The sequence below is a fragment of the Cheilinus undulatus genome, linkage group 1, assembly GCF_018320785.1.
Source record: "Cheilinus undulatus linkage group 1, ASM1832078v1, whole genome shotgun sequence".
Classification (NCBI taxonomy): Eukaryota; Metazoa; Chordata; class Actinopteri; order Labriformes; family Labridae; genus Cheilinus; species Cheilinus undulatus.
The window spans coordinates 17498906-17516194 of record NC_054865.1 but is presented as its reverse complement, the minus strand read 5'-3'; the positions used below and the strand labels follow the sequence as shown (position 1 = coordinate 17516194).

Below are 17289 nucleotides of genomic sequence, written 5' to 3'. Positions count from 1 at the left end.
TGCCAACCATTTAGGAAGAGCATGTGCTGTTTCAAATCAAATGAACATGGATAAAGTCAATTTAGACGTACAGACAACATAAATATTTCAAGCTCACACATTAACATAAAAATCTTTTCATTTTAAAAAGGCAATAAAAACACAAAGATTCACTTTAAAGCTCCTGTGAGTTGTTTTTAGCTGGTCATTAAACAGACTAAAATTGATGCTGCTGCCTCTTTATGAACTAATGAAGTTAAAAAAAAAGCAATCAGTATAAAGTCTGATTATTTCTACTGTTAATTTTTAGTGCTTTAAACAGGTGCCGAGGGGTCTATGTCAAATAAAAATGCAATTTGATTTGGTCATGTCCTTTGAAAAGAGTAACTGATATGTTTGAAAGTCAAAAGAAGTACAGGTGAGTTGTTTAGGTGTAAAAAAACACAGATTATAAGGCAAAAACCCATGACAATACTAGATATACAGCTGTGTCCACAGGGGGCACCAAAATCAACAGAAATCTGAGTTCTTCATAGGCGCTCTAAATGATGAATTATGCCTATAAAAATAAAATGAAAACCTAATGCATCAGCAGTTTGGGATAAAATAAAAAAACCTAAGAAAATTCTTAAATACCCACACTCAAGTGAAAAAAAAAACATTTAAATTCCCTTCACTGTAATACACAGCATATAAAACAAAGTTATTATTTTGTGGAAGTGTGTTGCAACAACCCAAGAGAGTGAAATGGGAATCAACACAGGACAGTATGTTTTCCTTAAAAAGGTAAGATAGTATGATTTATCTTTAGCAATATCTAAAATGATTTCACAACCTCAGGGAAAGTTGTGATCTCTAGGAGCAGAGAGCCTACAAACACAGATTTGCTTCCACTGAATTCTACACATTAAACATCAGAAATCAGTGCAAGTTACTGGAATCTTTGGCCACGTTTGTGGCTGGATTACATGAACGTTGTATCTTATCATGACCCCATTGCTGGGTTAGATTTACAATCATATAAAAAGCTTATCCTGAACATGTCCTGAAAGTTTTAAAACTGTCTTTAGTTTGATCATTATATTCAGAATGTTTTGCCAAAAACAATTCAGAGTTAAATATTTCTGAACTTCTCTTCTGGATCAGCTTGGACCAAACTAAATCTCAATTTCCCACTACATCATGGTGTACAATAAAAAGCTGCCTTGCATAAAACAACGCACAATTTCAGTCATATAAGTAACCCTTTTTTTTGGCATTTTCTTGAAAAGCTGCCATATTAGGTCCATCATTGTTACGTACCACTTGTATTTTTCAACCATGCAGCCACGTATTTCCCACTCTATTACAAATGAAGAGTTCAGTCACACTGAGCTAAGGTCATAACTTGTAATGCTATTCAACTGCCCTTACCCTAACCCTTCTACATAGTCACATGTTTAAAAACAAAGTAAGTAATTTTTTAAAGCATTTAATGCTTGTGAGGTTTTTAAGCTGGTTATGAAAACTACATTAATACTGATGCCTCTTTCTGGGCTACAAAAGAAGAGAAGACCATCAGCTACAAGAGTGATTATTCTATGAAATTGTTTTTAATGTTCAACTTTGTAGCTGGGGGTAAATATCAGACAAAGAGATTAACTAGACGCTACAGAAACAGCCATGTGTGATACATAGTGTGTTACATTTGGCTGTTAAAAAAGCAGGAGGAGATGTTTTGCTAAAAACACAACATAGACATGTTCAATGGAAACATACAAGATGCACTTCTTTGTGCACAGGGGGTTGTTATAGTTACACAATACAAGCAACATGGACCAGATCATTAGAAACTGTATGTTACAATAACAGCAACTGATGACAATAGTAATGATAATGTTGATCTTAATATTGCAGATATGATATAAGAAACCCTTTCCAGTGGTTGTTTGAAAAGCCAATATAAACTCAGTGGATCATTATTTTTGATGGTAAGATATTTTCTATTTGATGGAAAGGGACAGATTTACCAGCTAAAGAGGTTAACGTGTGGGGCAATGGTCAAAATGTTTATAGAAATAAAAACTGAGATTCTTGCTATTGTTTAATGGCTACAAAACAGCCGTACTTTTATGTTTTTAGAACCCAAATCCAATAGTGAAAAAAAGGTTTCTTATAAGTATTATGAAAAGAATTGTGTCCCATAAACTAAAGCTTCAGCCTACACCTTTTCAGTCTACCTCTGATGACCGTTTCTGTACTGAAAACTGAATGCTAACATTCAGTATGATACAAGTAAACATTAAATAATATTTATACATGCTTTGAAAACATGACGACAAAAAATAGATATCCTTATTGGGTCAATTTTTTGTTATTAACTACAAAAACAGTAGTAAACCTGCAAAACATCTAGTTTTCAAAACTACTCTTCTGAGATGTTGCCAATGTATCTGTCCAGTCAGGCCTGCCCACAGAATTGGCTGGGCCTCTGAAAAACCCAGTGACTGGGCATTCCCCTTTTGATTCATTGATTATATCACTGCATGTTTGTTGGATTAGTAGCATTGGTGCTAGCATCCTGGCCAACAGTTACTTCATTCTGAACCTGAAAGTGTGTCAAGCCATTATTGGTTTATGATGTTCAAATGACCTATTTGTGACACTTTTTAACCCCTGTTCATCACTTTTTAATGCCATGTAACCTATTTTTGCCTCCTTAACCAAATTTTCCATAATTTTTTGCCAATTTTTAACTGCTTTTCACAATCTTTCTTTGCTTTTCCTGACAAATTTTGCTGCTTACATTATTACTTCTTTAAACCCATTTTTGCCACTTTAAACCCTTTTTGCCAATTTTTGCCTTTTTTCTCTTTAATTAGTTTTCCCTTAAAGTTGTATCACTTCCTTCTGCTTTATTTTTTGGTATCCTGACTGTTGTGCACATCATTGCTTTGCTATGAACCCTGAGATTCCTTCCCAAATGATTTAGTAAATGTGCCAGTCTACATTGTCAACATTACCAACAAAAACGAAATTTGGTTTTAAGAAAAGGAATTTAGGCTATATACAGCATAAATAAAATTATGGTTATCACAGACTAATGTTACAACAAACCATGATTTTCTTGATCTTTAAGGGCCCCCCCATTTGGCTGGGCTCCAGAGAGCTCCCCCTTATAGGCTGCCTTGTGTCCAGATTAGCCAGTATGCAAAATTGCCTGTCATTTTTGCTGGATTCTTCCATCTTCTGCACACCTGCCTTATGAAATGTTTTTTTTTTTTTAAGTTTCTGTATTTCTAAATAAAATGGATTACTCAAATGGCAGAAATTGTATTGTTTTAACTTTATAAAGGAAATAAATATCAATTTTTCAATTTATACTTAAGGATTTGACCACTTGTAAGGCCTTTCAGCAAGGCCCTTACACACCACAAAGCTCACGTACCACTAGTTACACACATACCACAGTTTAGGAATCAGTGATACAGCTATTAAGCATCATGATACACTGTGGCATTTTAAAGAGCCTTTAAATGAGACAAAAACAAAGTCTCACATGCACCTGGAGCTTCAAAGCCTCTAAAACTCTTATTGTGGACTTGAAATACACCAGGCACTTGACACCAGCTGTTAATCAGATAATGAAAGTCTTGCAGTTACACAAGCACACTTGTGTGGAAGCAGCTATAAATTCTTTGCCATGACAGCATGCGAGGGCAGGGAGAGAGTGAGGGTTGGATTTGGTACCAGGCACTTGCCTTCCCAACTGAATGACGCATCGTACGAGCATTATGGTGAAACACTCCATCAGCTATTTCCCCTCAGCCCACTATTTTTACAAATATATCCTTTTGAATGCAACAGAGCTCAGTTCCTGCTAAGAGAAATATGTGACAAGCAGACTTTCAGGGAATTATGAAATGGCATGCTGTGTCTCTGTAGTCTATGAAGCCCCTAAAATACACATATTTTTGTGACAGATGAACTGTGAGCTGCAGTTCAGGATGGAAATGGAAAACACTCCACAGGGACTCAGACTACTCACAATGTTAGTAACCTGACCACATAGTTTTGGAGTGAACTCCTGCTCCACTTACCCTTTTCACCCCGCTCACCTCAATCACCAAGCGGCCTGCCATTGTAGCAGTACACAGGGACCCACCTGGTACTGAGGCGCAATAGCATGCCAATAGGTCAGCGGGTATGAGGCTGAAGAGTGTTGCCCTCTGACACTGATGGTGTTTCCGGGTTGGACAGCTCCTCTGGGCCTGGCCAGTCATGGTGGTCCCTGAGTCTCAATCAGATAACCTCTCCTGGGGATCAGGTTCACCTCTGTAACTCTCCTCCGAGACATTCAGGGTTAATCTCCCACAGAGGAGATAGATACCTGGATAAGAAAGAATGAAAGATGAGGATATGGTGGTGGAAGTGAAAGTGATTTATAGTTTAGGTCTGACCTCTGAAGGAAGAGATTGTACCACCTGAAAGTAAGCAGAACTTTGTAGACAAGGATTCCTCCACCTGTCTGGAAACATGTTGTTTAAATGTTTGTTCATTCAATGGTAGCCTACATACTTTAAATGAGATAGAACAGTTTGTCGAAGCAACATTGTTAGTGTCTTCTCAGATGCTCACGAGGCATCCTCTCAACAGTTTTCAAAGTCGTGTTACCGCGGCTTTAAGATCCTGACCCGGAAGAGCTTCAGTTTCACCGGCTCTCTGTTAGCGTTTCCTTTCCGCTCAGGTCTCAGCAGTGGTTGGAGCGTGGATCTCACCATCTGGGCTCACAGAATCACCAAACATGAGCGTCCCAGCGTTTATCGACATCACGGAGGAAGACCAGGTACAGCTCTAGCCTTTACGAATTCATTAAGCATTGTTTCAAACGAGGATGGATCGATAATTGAAAACTATTCAACCGGATGAGTTAGCATGCTAGTTAGCTAAAATGCTAACCGCTCTTAGCTGCTGACAGCTAGGCTCTGATTGTTAGCTACATGGTGATAGTGTGACATATGGAAACACATTTTCATTGACTGAATGGTTCTTCTACTCCCTTAAATAGCTTTAGTTTAAGCTGTTGCCATTATGTGTGCTTTCAGTCTGTTTTTGTGTTTTAAAACCACATATGTTTTCTAAGTGTTATGGAAGCTACCTACCCTACCTGGATGCTACCTGCTAAGCTAAGCATCTATATAAACAAAGCTGTTTTATGTTATACACGCTTTAAATCACCCTTATCACATTATAACCTTAACTAAAAAAACACAGTTAGATTAAAACAGAATTTCATTTTGATTTCATGTTTTCTAACTACTCGCCCTGTATTTCTTCCCATGTATGTATGGTTTATCTGAATTCTGTTTTGGTATAGTATTATAATTAACATTATTATGTCAATGCCTGTATTGAAATAGATGTTACATTGGTTTTATTACTGTATATTTGTTATCAGTTTATTATGTTTGCATCTCCATATTATTTTCTTAATTTCACGTTTTCTATTAGGGATGCACGATATTGGACTTTTGCTGATACCTAATATGTCGATATTTAGCCTACACTATAATCTGAATAAGTTCACACCAAGGTTGTTATAGTTAACTTAAACTACTAAATAACCAAAACTTAAAATGCTAAAGTCATCTTACTTCATTGAAAGTAAATCTAAACCAAGCTTTTAAAAAGGGAAACTAACTAAAAATGTATTGTATGCTTATAAAACTTGCTAAAATAAAATAAGAGACAAAAACTGCTTAGTTTTAGTCTCTGACAGCAGCAGACTGACTGACAGTAACACCCAAGCCTAGAGAGTGTATGGTCTGATTTAAAAAAGAAGACATCACACAATGATAGTTTAATGTTTTGGGTTTTATAAATGAAACCTTTATTGCCCCTAAGGGGATTTGTCTCGCACTAAGACCGTAACACATGAACAACAAAAGACATCAACATCAAACAATAGGCATCAGCTTTGAATAAATAAAATAAAAAGTGATGAAAATACCATTTATACACATGCTTTTAAAAATGTCTGACATTTACTTTTTCAGGTCCTTGTGGTTTTCGCTCATGACATCTTGCATCCCCAACCAAAATTCGTTATAAATGTAGACTGAAATTCTCATATCTGCCAATACAGATAATTCACTTTTTAAGCTAATATATGCTGATACCCATATCAGAATTAGCACCTGAATTTTCTGCCTCTTCCTGCACTGTATGTAAGCCAGTGTTAATTTCATCAATTAAAATTATATTATTATGTTATATATTTCACCACTATGCATATAAGGTATGGCAATATTTTCATCAGTGTATTATAAATCAATTATGGTATTGATGATTAATTAATGTAAGGGCTTTACATTTATTTAAATTTTAGATTTTTCTGATTAAATTAAGAAAAACAAAACATTGTGACTTGAATTAAAGACTAAAATGTAATGACTTGTTATTGGTGAAGAATGGACTAAAATGTTTGTTTGTTTTGTTTTTTTGGTTGTTTTTTTATTAAAACTAGACTAAAAATATAAAGATCAAAAGTGACTTAAATGTGACATAAGGTAATGATCATTTTGATCTAAAGACTATGACTAAATTTGAGATAGCTGCCAAATTAATACTGATGTATGCAGGCTTGTTTGTGTGCTTCATAATTGTTTACACCAAACTTGACTTTGATTCAAACTGTTAAAAAATTCACAACAATCTGTTCTATTATACTAGTTATATGCACACCACCATGGAACTAATGCGGTGTATTATTTATATAGTTTAACTTCGAAACTAAGAGTTTTGTTGTCACTTGTTTCAGGCCTCAGAGCTGCGAGCCTACATCAAGTCTAAAGGAGCTGAAATATCAGAAGAAAACTCTGAAGGTGGACTTCATGTAGATCTGGCTCAGATCATTGAGGCATGTGATGTCTGCCTCAAGGATGATGATAAAGGTAGGTGATGGTTACCACTAACATGCACATCTTATTGATAGTCTCTGATTAATGATTTGTGCTGTAAAATTGGATCTTTTTCATAAGTAGATACTTTGAAATGTGATACAAGTAAAGTACTGGTCTGTTAGTAACAGAAATAATGGTTCAGCTCTTTTTATATGTCCCCATGGGCTATACCGGTCATCATTGTAAATTTTTTTAAAAAGTAGTTTTTTGTACTAAAAATGTATGGTATCTTAAAATTTTAAGTTGATTGAATTTGACATAAGTGGGATAAAAAGCATCAGTTCACCCAAAAAATTAAGAATCAAGCTAACATCATCATTCATGGCTGACCGGGAATAATTCCTGCTCTGTATAATCCCTTGTTGAAATGTCTGTTTAGGAATGATGTATATCGTTTTGAGCCACAGTTAAATTTCATTCGGATCACTTTTGCAAGTTCTCCCATTTACAGTGGGAATGTTTTCGTTTGTTTGATTTGGATGAAAACATATTCTCGTGCTTTATGTCAGATTCAGTGAATTTAAAGATCAATACTCTTAATTATTTATTTAGCTTAGATGATAAAGCACAAAGTATCAAGGAATAATGGCATTTACACTAAATGCTAGCTTAACTTACAATGAATTACAAGTTATGATGACTAGTTGTTTTTACAACAATACACTGGACTAGGTTCACCAAGATGTTTTAAATGAATATATTAATATACCACGGCTAATAGCAGTAAATTATTTGGAAATTGGTGCTCCCGAACAGATAATAGTAAAACTCTGCATGTGACTGTGTCTCTTTTCAGACGTGGAGAGTGTGATGAACAGCATCGTGTCTCTGCTGTTAATCCTGGAGACTGAGAAGCAGGAAGCCCTCATTGAGAGTCTATGTGAGAAACTGGTGAAGTTCCGTGAGGGAGAGAGACCATCCCTCAGGATGCAGCTGTGAGTCCTTTATTAACCCTTTGCCTTTGATATATTCATAACTGTGTCTTCATACTTCTTTCTGCATCTCTGATCATGTACGCCTGTCACAGGTATGAAAACTAATTAGGCCTTGGTTTTGCTGTTAGCCAATTTTTCTGATTTCTCTTATCATTACATCATGATAAGTAATAAAAAGAACAATTGCACAAAATCTCATCACTGTTGAAACCAGTTACTATCTGTGTCGTGTTTTGATGGTCCAGGCTGAGTAACCTGTTTCACGGCATGGATGAGAACACTCCAGTGAGGTACACGGTCTTCTGCAGCCTCATTAAGGTGGCAGCAACTTGTAACGCCATCTCCTTCATTCCCACCGACCTTGATCAGGTAAATAAGCTCACTGATAACTTTGGAGTAACTGACCCTACTGCTTCTGAAAAAAAGCATCAAGAATAGTTGTCACCTTTTTTAACTTCAAATTAATTGATTTTTGTTTGTAAATAGTAATTATTACTATGCATGGGAACTTGTGTTTTTTTAAAGTCATTTATATGGATTAAACAATAAAGCATAGACAAAACAAACAGAATCAGAACAATATCTCCAGGTTAATGTTTGTCACTTAGCATTTCATAACATTTCACAAATAATCAATTTCATTCACTTACTGCTAATAACATTTTTTTTTTTCAGTTTTAGATGGTAGGTTACTGTTTTCATCTGAGAAATCTTGTGATTTCTTGTCATTGTTGCATATTAGGATGGTTAGACTTGTACTAATTTCTCATTATTCCTTTTATGCACAATATAAATTATATTCTGGTTAAATATTTATACATTTTTGTACCATACACTTTTCCCCCCACAATAAGTTTAAACTCTGCCATTCCCTAAACATATACAAATAGTTTGCCCCTGTTCCCACACAACATCGGACATGGTTGTAATGAACCAGTTTGTTTGGGTATAATTTTATAACAGGTTACATTTTTCCAGCCAAACTCCCTCCTTGTCCTTGAACTGTTCATGGTGTGTTCTTTCACACAAGTAGAGCCATTCTTTTGAAATCTCAATATTAAGTTCCTTTTGCTGCTTGTTTTTATTATACAAAGTGTCAAATTTTCTCAGAGTGCATTTTTCTTGTGCAGCTGATTAATGATGCCTGTTTGTGCTGCTTATCAGGTGCGCAAATGGATTGTTGATTGGAACCTGAACACAGAAAAGAAGCACACTCTCTTGAGGCTGGTGTATGAAGCATTGGTTGACTGCAAAAAGAGGTAACTACAAATAGAGTCGGATATACATTACATTAATGTAGTTTCCTTTTATTCACACACCTTTGGGCTTAAATCTTAAATTTTGTTTAACCCTCTAAAAGAAATTATTTCAGTGCAGGAGTCTCCAACAATTGATGCGCTCATTTAATTTCACAGTGAGGCTGCTGCTAAAGTGATGGTTGAGCTGCTGGGAAGTTACACAGAAGACAATGCTTCACAAGCACGCGTTGATGCTCACAGGTAAAATTAAGCACTATGTTTAATATGTGTCCCAAGGTCTTGATATAACGCACATCCCTCAGACTTAACGTAAACACCTGCATTTGTGACTGTGTCCCTTTTCTTTAGATGTATCGTGCGAGCTCTCAAAGACCCCAACACCTTCCTGATGGACCACCTGCTCACCCTGAAACCTGTTCGCTTTCTTGAGGGAGAACTCATCCATGATGTAAGAAATGAATGATATTGATATCTTTGTCAGAATTTTCTAGAATCAGTCAGCCTTCTATAACTTGATTAAAGCAAAATAAAATTATTGGCTGTGAAGACAAATGATCCATTCATCATTGTGACTATTCTGTCATCCTTCATATGTAGTATAAAATCATTAACGTGATTAGAATTAAAGGCACTTGCTTATAATGCCTATTGTGTGTTTTAAAATGGTTTTCTGAAGCTTGTTGTTAATATGAAGTGTCAGCACAGCGAAGACAAACATAGCCTGATGTTTAATTGCAGACTGCTCAATGGTTCATAAACTCTTAACAGTGAGCAGCAGGAATGTTTGTACATCGCCAGCTGAACAGTCCGAGACAATGAAAACATTTTTATAAGAGGGTGTGCGCACAGTTTCGTAAAAGAGACTTCATGGGTCAACAAGCTAGCCTTCCTGGAGATATTAATAGTTAAGTCCAATGTTCATCATGAGAAAAACTTCAATACATTAATGTATGTAATTTCAATAGTTTAGATAATTTCAAAACTGAGCTGATAAAAGTGGCTCTGATTGTGTCTAATCTATGGTGTAATTTCTTCCTCTTCTCCAGCTATTAACCATATTTGTGAGTGCGAAGTTAGCAGCCTACGTCAAGTTTTACCAGAACAATAAAGACTTCATCGATTCTCTGGGTAAGTTAACTTTCCTTGAGATGCTGGTTTGAATCAGCTCTGCATGAACACAGTAACACACACTGGCAATTTTAGAACAGCCTTTCCCAGACTTCAGGATGCTACGGCCCAAATTGAGACATGAATATCTTCCAAGGCCCACCAAAAAAAAAAACATACAATTAGAATATTAGACTCAAATATTTACCTTTTATTCATCATATTTTTGTTTCATAAACAGGGATCTCAACGCAAATCTCTCAGAGCTATTAACATAACTCAAAGGGTTTTCAGAGTGACAAAGTACAATTAATGAACCACAGCAATTAATTTTGTTTTATTCAGGCATCTGCAAAGTCATTTACATTTCCTGTATTAATATTTATCTCTGTAAATATACCTTCTGGCCCAGCAACTCTTCCAAAGTAGCATTCATGTCTCCAAAGACATTTATTACCTCTTAAAATCAGGAAGCAAGTGGCATAGTAGAATGTTTAACAGTGTCGCCAATTATTCCAGCACCAGTTAAACTGTGACACCCATTGTATCACAAAATAAATGATAAAGGGGTGATCTGAGTTAAAACTTCTGGTTGTGTTTTGTTACTTTTGAGAATTTGTGATACTTCGGAATACTTTATGATAATTTAGAACAAGATTTTTTTTTATTCTGATGATTTTTAGTTATTGTAAAAAAAAATAAAAAAAAAACCCTTGGCTAACCTACAGTACTTCTGGGGCTCACACTTTTGGTGGAAATATCCACAAGAAAAGGTAGCTTTATTCAGGAGCCAAAGAAAAGAAAACAGAATATAAACAGTTAAGATTAGGGATGTGACAAGATCTTGTTCCCCAAGATCAAAACATCCTAAGAGTTCTCATCGAGTGTAAAATCTCGTCTCATCTCATTCTGGTGTACCCAAATCTTTTCTCGTGGGATAAGGGTTTTGTCACAGCCCAAGTTAGTATCTCAGATTATAGCCAAAAGAAGAATAGGGAAAACAATGAAATGAAGCAAAGTCAAAAAACAGAGTTACTGCGGTGGTCTGATTACTTGAAATGTCATCATGTTTGTTGTTGTGAAAGATGCATCAAATAATTGCTCTTTGCATTTATATTACTCATACTTGATAAATTTAAAGTCAATATTATTAAATGAACCTGATAAAACTGTTCTTTGGTACAATACTGCAGTGTCTCTTGAGCACAGAAGAAATGCTGTAAAATTCAGAGTTTCAGACACACTTTTGATACATATTTTTCAATCTGCACTATCCTTTATACCAGTGTAGGAAATCTACCAGTATTTCTAAGCGGCTTAAACATGCACAGTTGGTACCACAAGTACAGCCGCCATCATCACACGTTGCACTCAACCTGATTCTAAGATTTGCCCCAGTCATTGTGCATGTAGTTGCTTCCCTGCTGAAAATGTGCTGTGAAATATATGGGGCTTTTCCACTTTGACTTTTGGCAACGCCAAAAGGCTGGATAGCTCAGTGGTTTATATTGTTGACTGTGGTATGGGAGATTGGGGGTTCAAATCAGTCAGAGCTAATGTGTCCAGTGTGGGCCTTTAGGCAAGGTTCTTAATGCCAGGAACACCTGTCCCTGATGTAAGACGCTTTGGACAAAAGTGTCTGCTAAATGACATTGTAACGCTGTAACAACCCAAACCAAGCCGAGCTAATTTAGTTTTTCATCGCCAGTTTGGCTGCATCGCACAATGCCAAGCTGTGCCCAAATCAGGGCCAAAGCGCACCTCCTCGGCCTCCAAGTGCGCCTAGTGACATCACAGCAGTTTGTCATCATTCAGTGATGTCTCACAGACATGTTTAGGTAGCAACCGCTTCACCAAACTCTGATGTACTTGCCGGATTACCAATAAAGAAGAGTAAACATTGAAGTTGAAACAATGGCCAACTCTCTAACAAAACAACGCTCACTGAAATGCAGCTATTTCACATCATTGGCTTGAAACGCCACGTCATCAACTCTAGAAGTGCCCTCAAACGCGTTGCTTGGTTGTGATTTGAAAGCCAATCCCCTGCTGCGCTGGGCTGCCATGTTGAGTCAAACCAAGTAGAGCCAAGCCGTTCAATGTAATGGAAAGCCCCAATAGTGGGGCCTCACTTTGTTCTAATCTTGCTGTTAAAGGAAAGATTGGTATTCTTTTAAGCAAATAAACCTCATGGAGTGATGGTTTCAATAAGGTGACAGGAAGACTCCTGGATTAAAGACAATAGGTTACCAGCAGAGGCAGCAGACTTGAGGTTTGTAGGTTTGTACTTCACAACTGTCATCATAGGCTCAAAGTTCAACTACTGCACTGGTAGCTTGCAGGATTTCTAACTCCACAGGTCCACAGCTAAAACTTTTTTCTCCTCTGGTAGACCCTCAGAACTTGAAGAGTGTCTTCACTGTCTGTGCTGGTATTACTTATTTTCCAGACTTACTATGCCTGTACGTGCTATGGCACTACTTTATAAGGTAGTCAGATGTATTCTTTTTGAACTGTGATAGAAGTCTTTTTCAATCAGTTGCTCAAAAACACTGCTGTCTTTTGGTGGTGATGGAAAAATCTCAAAGAGATAAAAATAAGAATTTAAATTGAATTTAATGAAACATCTGAATCCTTCTGGTTTTCTTTCTGTTTGCATATATTTTGCAGTGCAGAAATTCATTTCAAAGCTGTCTGAACAATCTTTTCATACAAGAATCAGAGCATCTTTAAATTTCCAACTAAAATATTAACTACAGCGTGATGTTTGAAAGTGTTTGAGCCACCGCTCTGTTGACACAGAGCAGGAATGTGAGTGTCAGCAGTGTGTCCCTTCTCACTGCAAAAGGCTTGGATGCAATTAAAAGCATGTGTAGGATGGACTCTGCAAACAGACAATGTGGAGCGATGTTTGTGTTAATGAGCAGATTCCCTGACTGCGAGTTCCTAAATGTAGAAACAACTATCAGAGGGAAACTCCCTGAGTGGAGGGTAATCGACTGTGACTGCTTTGTGTTTAATGATCCCTGCGTGTTGCTCTACAGGCCTGTCTCATGAGCAGAACATGTCCAAGATGCGTCTGCTGACATTCATGGGCATGGCAGTGGAATTCAAGGAGATCTCCTTCGACACCATGCAACAGGAGCTGCAGATCGGAGCAGATGACGTCGAGGCGTTTGTCATTGACGGTACAGACACTTCACCTTAAATGGACCCTAGCTGTCTGACATTGTCTTCCAAGTCTAATATTTGATTCTCAAAAACAACTTTGTTTTAGAATGGTACTGATAGCCACAAACCCCTTTTTTAAAAGAGTGTGATGGTGACATGAGCAGGATTTGATATGGCACAGAACCAAGAATAACAATCTCAGTGTTTTGTCACTAGGAATTAGTTTCCTCCTTCCAGTCTCATTTTCCTTCTTGTGTCAGTAGTTTTATTGCTCTGCCTGAGCTTTTGCTGTAACTTTATTCCCTTAATGTCTGCCTTTGTTGTAGCTGTTCGTACCAAGATGGTGTACTGCAAAATCGACCAGACACAGCGAAAAGTTGTTGTAAGGTAAGAGTTCCCCTGGAAGTATGAAATGTGACCTTAATTCTGTTGCTCTAAATTAAGATGAGTATTGGAAAGATCACAGCAGATGTTTTTAAAGGGTATTAAAAAGTCTAAAATGCAAGACTCTAAGGTCTTAGCTGCTCAAATTGTAACCCCTTTAAAGCCTATTGAATCATATTTGAAAAATACTTTTATGAGACTTCTATCTACTCAATGGGATCAATTATTGTTTAAAAAGCTTTTGAACACAATCAGATAAATGATAAAACATTTTCTTCCAGTATATTATCAGTTGACAAAAATGTCAGATGTATCAAATGTGATACAAAAAAAAGAAAATTTTATGGCATTTTTCTCTTTTTTTGAATTTTGGTAGAAGGTTAAATAAACATTTCAGTTCCAAAAAATGAGACTTATGGATAGGTATGTCTAGATCCTGCTATGACTACTTTATGGCACTTAAGTAGAAAATTCAGATCTTCCATTACCTGCTTGTTTATGGTATCAAACAGTCTATTTTCTTAAAGTCTGATCTCAAATGCTCAAAGAAAGCTCAATATGCATACTACAATAAGAAATACTGCTGACATTTCTTTTCTTTGTCACATTTTATCTTACAATCAGCATGAAACACATACGCAGCTGTGTTGCTGATGTACTGGGTTAAAAATTGAAGTTGTGGTAGGGTCTTAAAATGTCTGAAGAGGGTCTTGTAAAGGGTTTTAAATTTCATGTTAGATTTTCTGTATATACCCTGAAATCAGGGCCGAGTACAGTGTTTTTTTTTTTTCTTTTTGGTGTCAGTTTCCCACAGCGCCAACAACAGATCAGAGTTTTTCAGCAAGTCACTCCCTCTGCCATATAAAAACCTCTTCTCTTAGTCAGGAGTTTTGTGTGCCAGGTGGCAATGTTAAACTGATGGAACACAGAGATAAGCATCAGCCATTGACACCAATTCATGCCACAGTATTTGCCTATGGGCTCGTTTCTGTCAAGAAGGCTAATATCAGCTGATCCCAGTGTGAAACTGATTCATCAGTCCATCCTGAATTTACACCCCTTCTGCACCTCATCTGCAAAGCGCAACACACATTGAAGTTAATGACAGAGGCTTAATGAGGGGAGGGGGGTATCAGTGTGTAAGCAGCATGGTGGAACAGCGCTGTGAGAGCAAGGTTTTTACCTAGAGGCAGAGGTGGTGCACTTCAAACTTTCTAGGGAAGGCTAGAAAGTTTAACGTTAAATATATGAATGCAGTGCACCTTTTGAGCAAAAATTAAGAGGCTAAATCTATGAAAGAAGGTGTTCTCTTTAAACACCTTTATGCTCTTGTAGCTACTTAAACCAGAGATGGATCCATGTCGATTGGCCAATTCTAAATTCCAGCTGTTTCTAGTCTGACTTCCTAAGATTTTGGATGATACCAGTTTTTGTGTGTGTGTCTTAAGCTTACACACAGAGTACAGCATTCATCCAGGTTCTGTTTGTCCAATGTGTCTTCTGTAGGGGAAAAAATAACTAGGGAATTTAGGAAACCTGCAGGTGCACTGTTGCTGATACAGCACTGCCACGTTGGGGTAATACTACAATTGCAGATAAAAATGACATCCACCTAGTGCAGTACTTGTCAGAAAATAACAGTTTCCATGATGTCAGATCTTTGAGAGCTGGGGGCGGTGTGAAATTTGCTGGAGGTGACCGTAATTTTACATGCAGGCAAAACCCTGAAGAGATTGTGAAACTTGTGCAGTATGCTTACATGCTGCACTTCTTGTACTATATAAAACCACACATTGGGACATATCACACCAGACATTGTGTAAATACAAAGGCATAATGACAACAGAAGTTTTTTCAGTTTCATTACAGATTTTCATTTTAAAAGGACTATAATAATTTGTGCTAGCTTATGACTGAAGTTCTTATCTTTTTGTCAAACTCTTCTCACTAAAATTGTACTCAATTCCTGCAGTTGATTTAAAATCAATGCATCTTTATGCTGTTCCTATAATTGTTTGTGTTAGGCCAAAGGTAGGCTGTAGAGATAAACTGATTAATTGACATGTGTTGGAGTAGCCTGCATTCCTGAATCTGGCCAGAGAAGTTTCATTTCTCTTCACGGTCATGGATGTCAGAAGCTTATTCGGCTCTGGTCTGTGGAAAACTGTTTTTTAAAAGAGTACATATAAAAAAACATTATTGTAAATAAATTGCCTTTGAGTAATTGTGTTCTGTTTCTTGTAATTAATATAATTCTACTTTGGGACTTGTACAGAAAATATGTATCTTTTTTTATGCCTTTAATGTGAGAAATTACTTTGCCCACTCATGCCATTTTTAACATTTCTCTTTTCCTCCACCAGCCACAGCACATACCGAACCTTTGGCAAGCAGCAGTGGCAGCAGCTGCACGACAGCCTCAGTGCATGGAAGGCCAACCTCGCAACCGTCAAGACCAGCCTGCAAGCCCTATCACCCTCTGCTTAATCCACCTTAACCTGACTGTCTCTACTGCCTGACCCTTAATTCTTTTGTGCTCTCAAATTTACCATGACTGAAATGATCAGTTTTTATATTCCTCCAATAAAAGATCAATGGAGATCACCTATGATTGCTCCTTTTGTAGTTTCTAAAGGTATCTGGTTTGAATGTCATTAACTCAAGAAGCTTGATTATAATAGGTAATATCACCTTTTGATTGAGATGAAAATCTTAACTGTATCATAAATGTACAGTGCTTATACAGTGTATTCAGTCTTTACAGACAAGTACCCCACGAGTTGCCTTATCTTTCCACAAAGCCATACATTGACTTTAATGGGGGCTCGTCCTCCAGCGGCTCTCCACATCTGGTTCTGGTTAAAGGACAAAATGTCAGTATTAGATGAGCTGTGACTTTGGCTGAGAAATAGCCTGAAGTGAGAGGGTCACTTGTCTGGGCGCACATGAGAGGTGACAATAGGAAAGTGAACTCAAACTGACCCCATCCTCTGAGGTCGGAGCCAAAGCATCAACACTTTGAGCTTGTGGCGTGGGCTGAGTCACTGCCACTGCAAATCTGAAACCGACCAGCGGACTAACTGATACAGTTCAGCTGTAGTCAGCGTGACTCACCGTCTCTTTATGTGCCTAAAAAGTAGAAGAACAAGGACTTCTAACATCCACTTTTATAGTTCACCTTGCCCTCGCCCATTGATGTAAACTAAAGTGCTATTTATCCCACAGAGAGATCTGTTCTCAGGCAGCGGTCCAACATTAGATTGTGAACTCTAATGATATATGGCCCAGGCATTAGGTGTAAAAGGGGTCTGTTCGAGTTCTTTCCCTCTGGGGCTGTGATGAAATCAGCACAAACTGACGAAGAGCAGACTACTGACAGTGAATCCCCACCCCCACCCCAAATACTCACTCCTTTTTATATGGCTAATAAAGCCACAGCTCATCCTGGTTACTGTTTTAAGAGCCGTGTACAAAGTAATGTGATCACTTCAGACCCTGCCACTAAAATATTCT

General features: G+C 37.2%; 1 protein-coding gene across 1 annotated transcript; it reads left to right on the top strand.

Moving 5' to 3' along the window:
- Window positions 1-4663: 4663 nt before the first annotated feature.
- eif3m (eukaryotic translation initiation factor 3, subunit M) lies at window positions 4664-16380 on the top strand. The gene is made up of 11 exons (XM_041795314.1): window positions 4664-4804; window positions 6779-6911; window positions 7717-7855; window positions 8101-8224; window positions 9020-9114; window positions 9271-9354; window positions 9463-9562; window positions 10161-10242; window positions 13266-13409; window positions 13719-13779; window positions 16140-16380. Exons 1-11 carry the CDS (start codon window positions 4763-4765, stop codon window positions 16261-16263), a joined length of 1128 nt encoding a protein of 375 aa, XP_041651248.1. The 5' UTR covers window positions 4664-4762; the 3' UTR covers window positions 16264-16380.
- The last annotated feature ends 909 nt before the right edge of the window (window positions 16381-17289 follow it).

Excerpts from the sequence above, each read along its gene's own strand:
- eif3m (XM_041795314.1), top strand. The coding sequence starts at position 4,763 with ATGAGCGTCCCAGCGTTTATCGACATCACGGAGGAAGACCAG. Across the intron at positions 6,912-7,716 it reads CCTCAAGGATGATGATAAAG|ACGTGGAGAGTGTGATGAAC; the intron begins GTAGGTGATGGT and ends GTCTCTTTTCAG. Across the intron at positions 13,410-13,718 it reads CGAGGCGTTTGTCATTGACG|CTGTTCGTACCAAGATGGTG; the intron begins GTACAGACACTT and ends CCTTTGTTGTAG.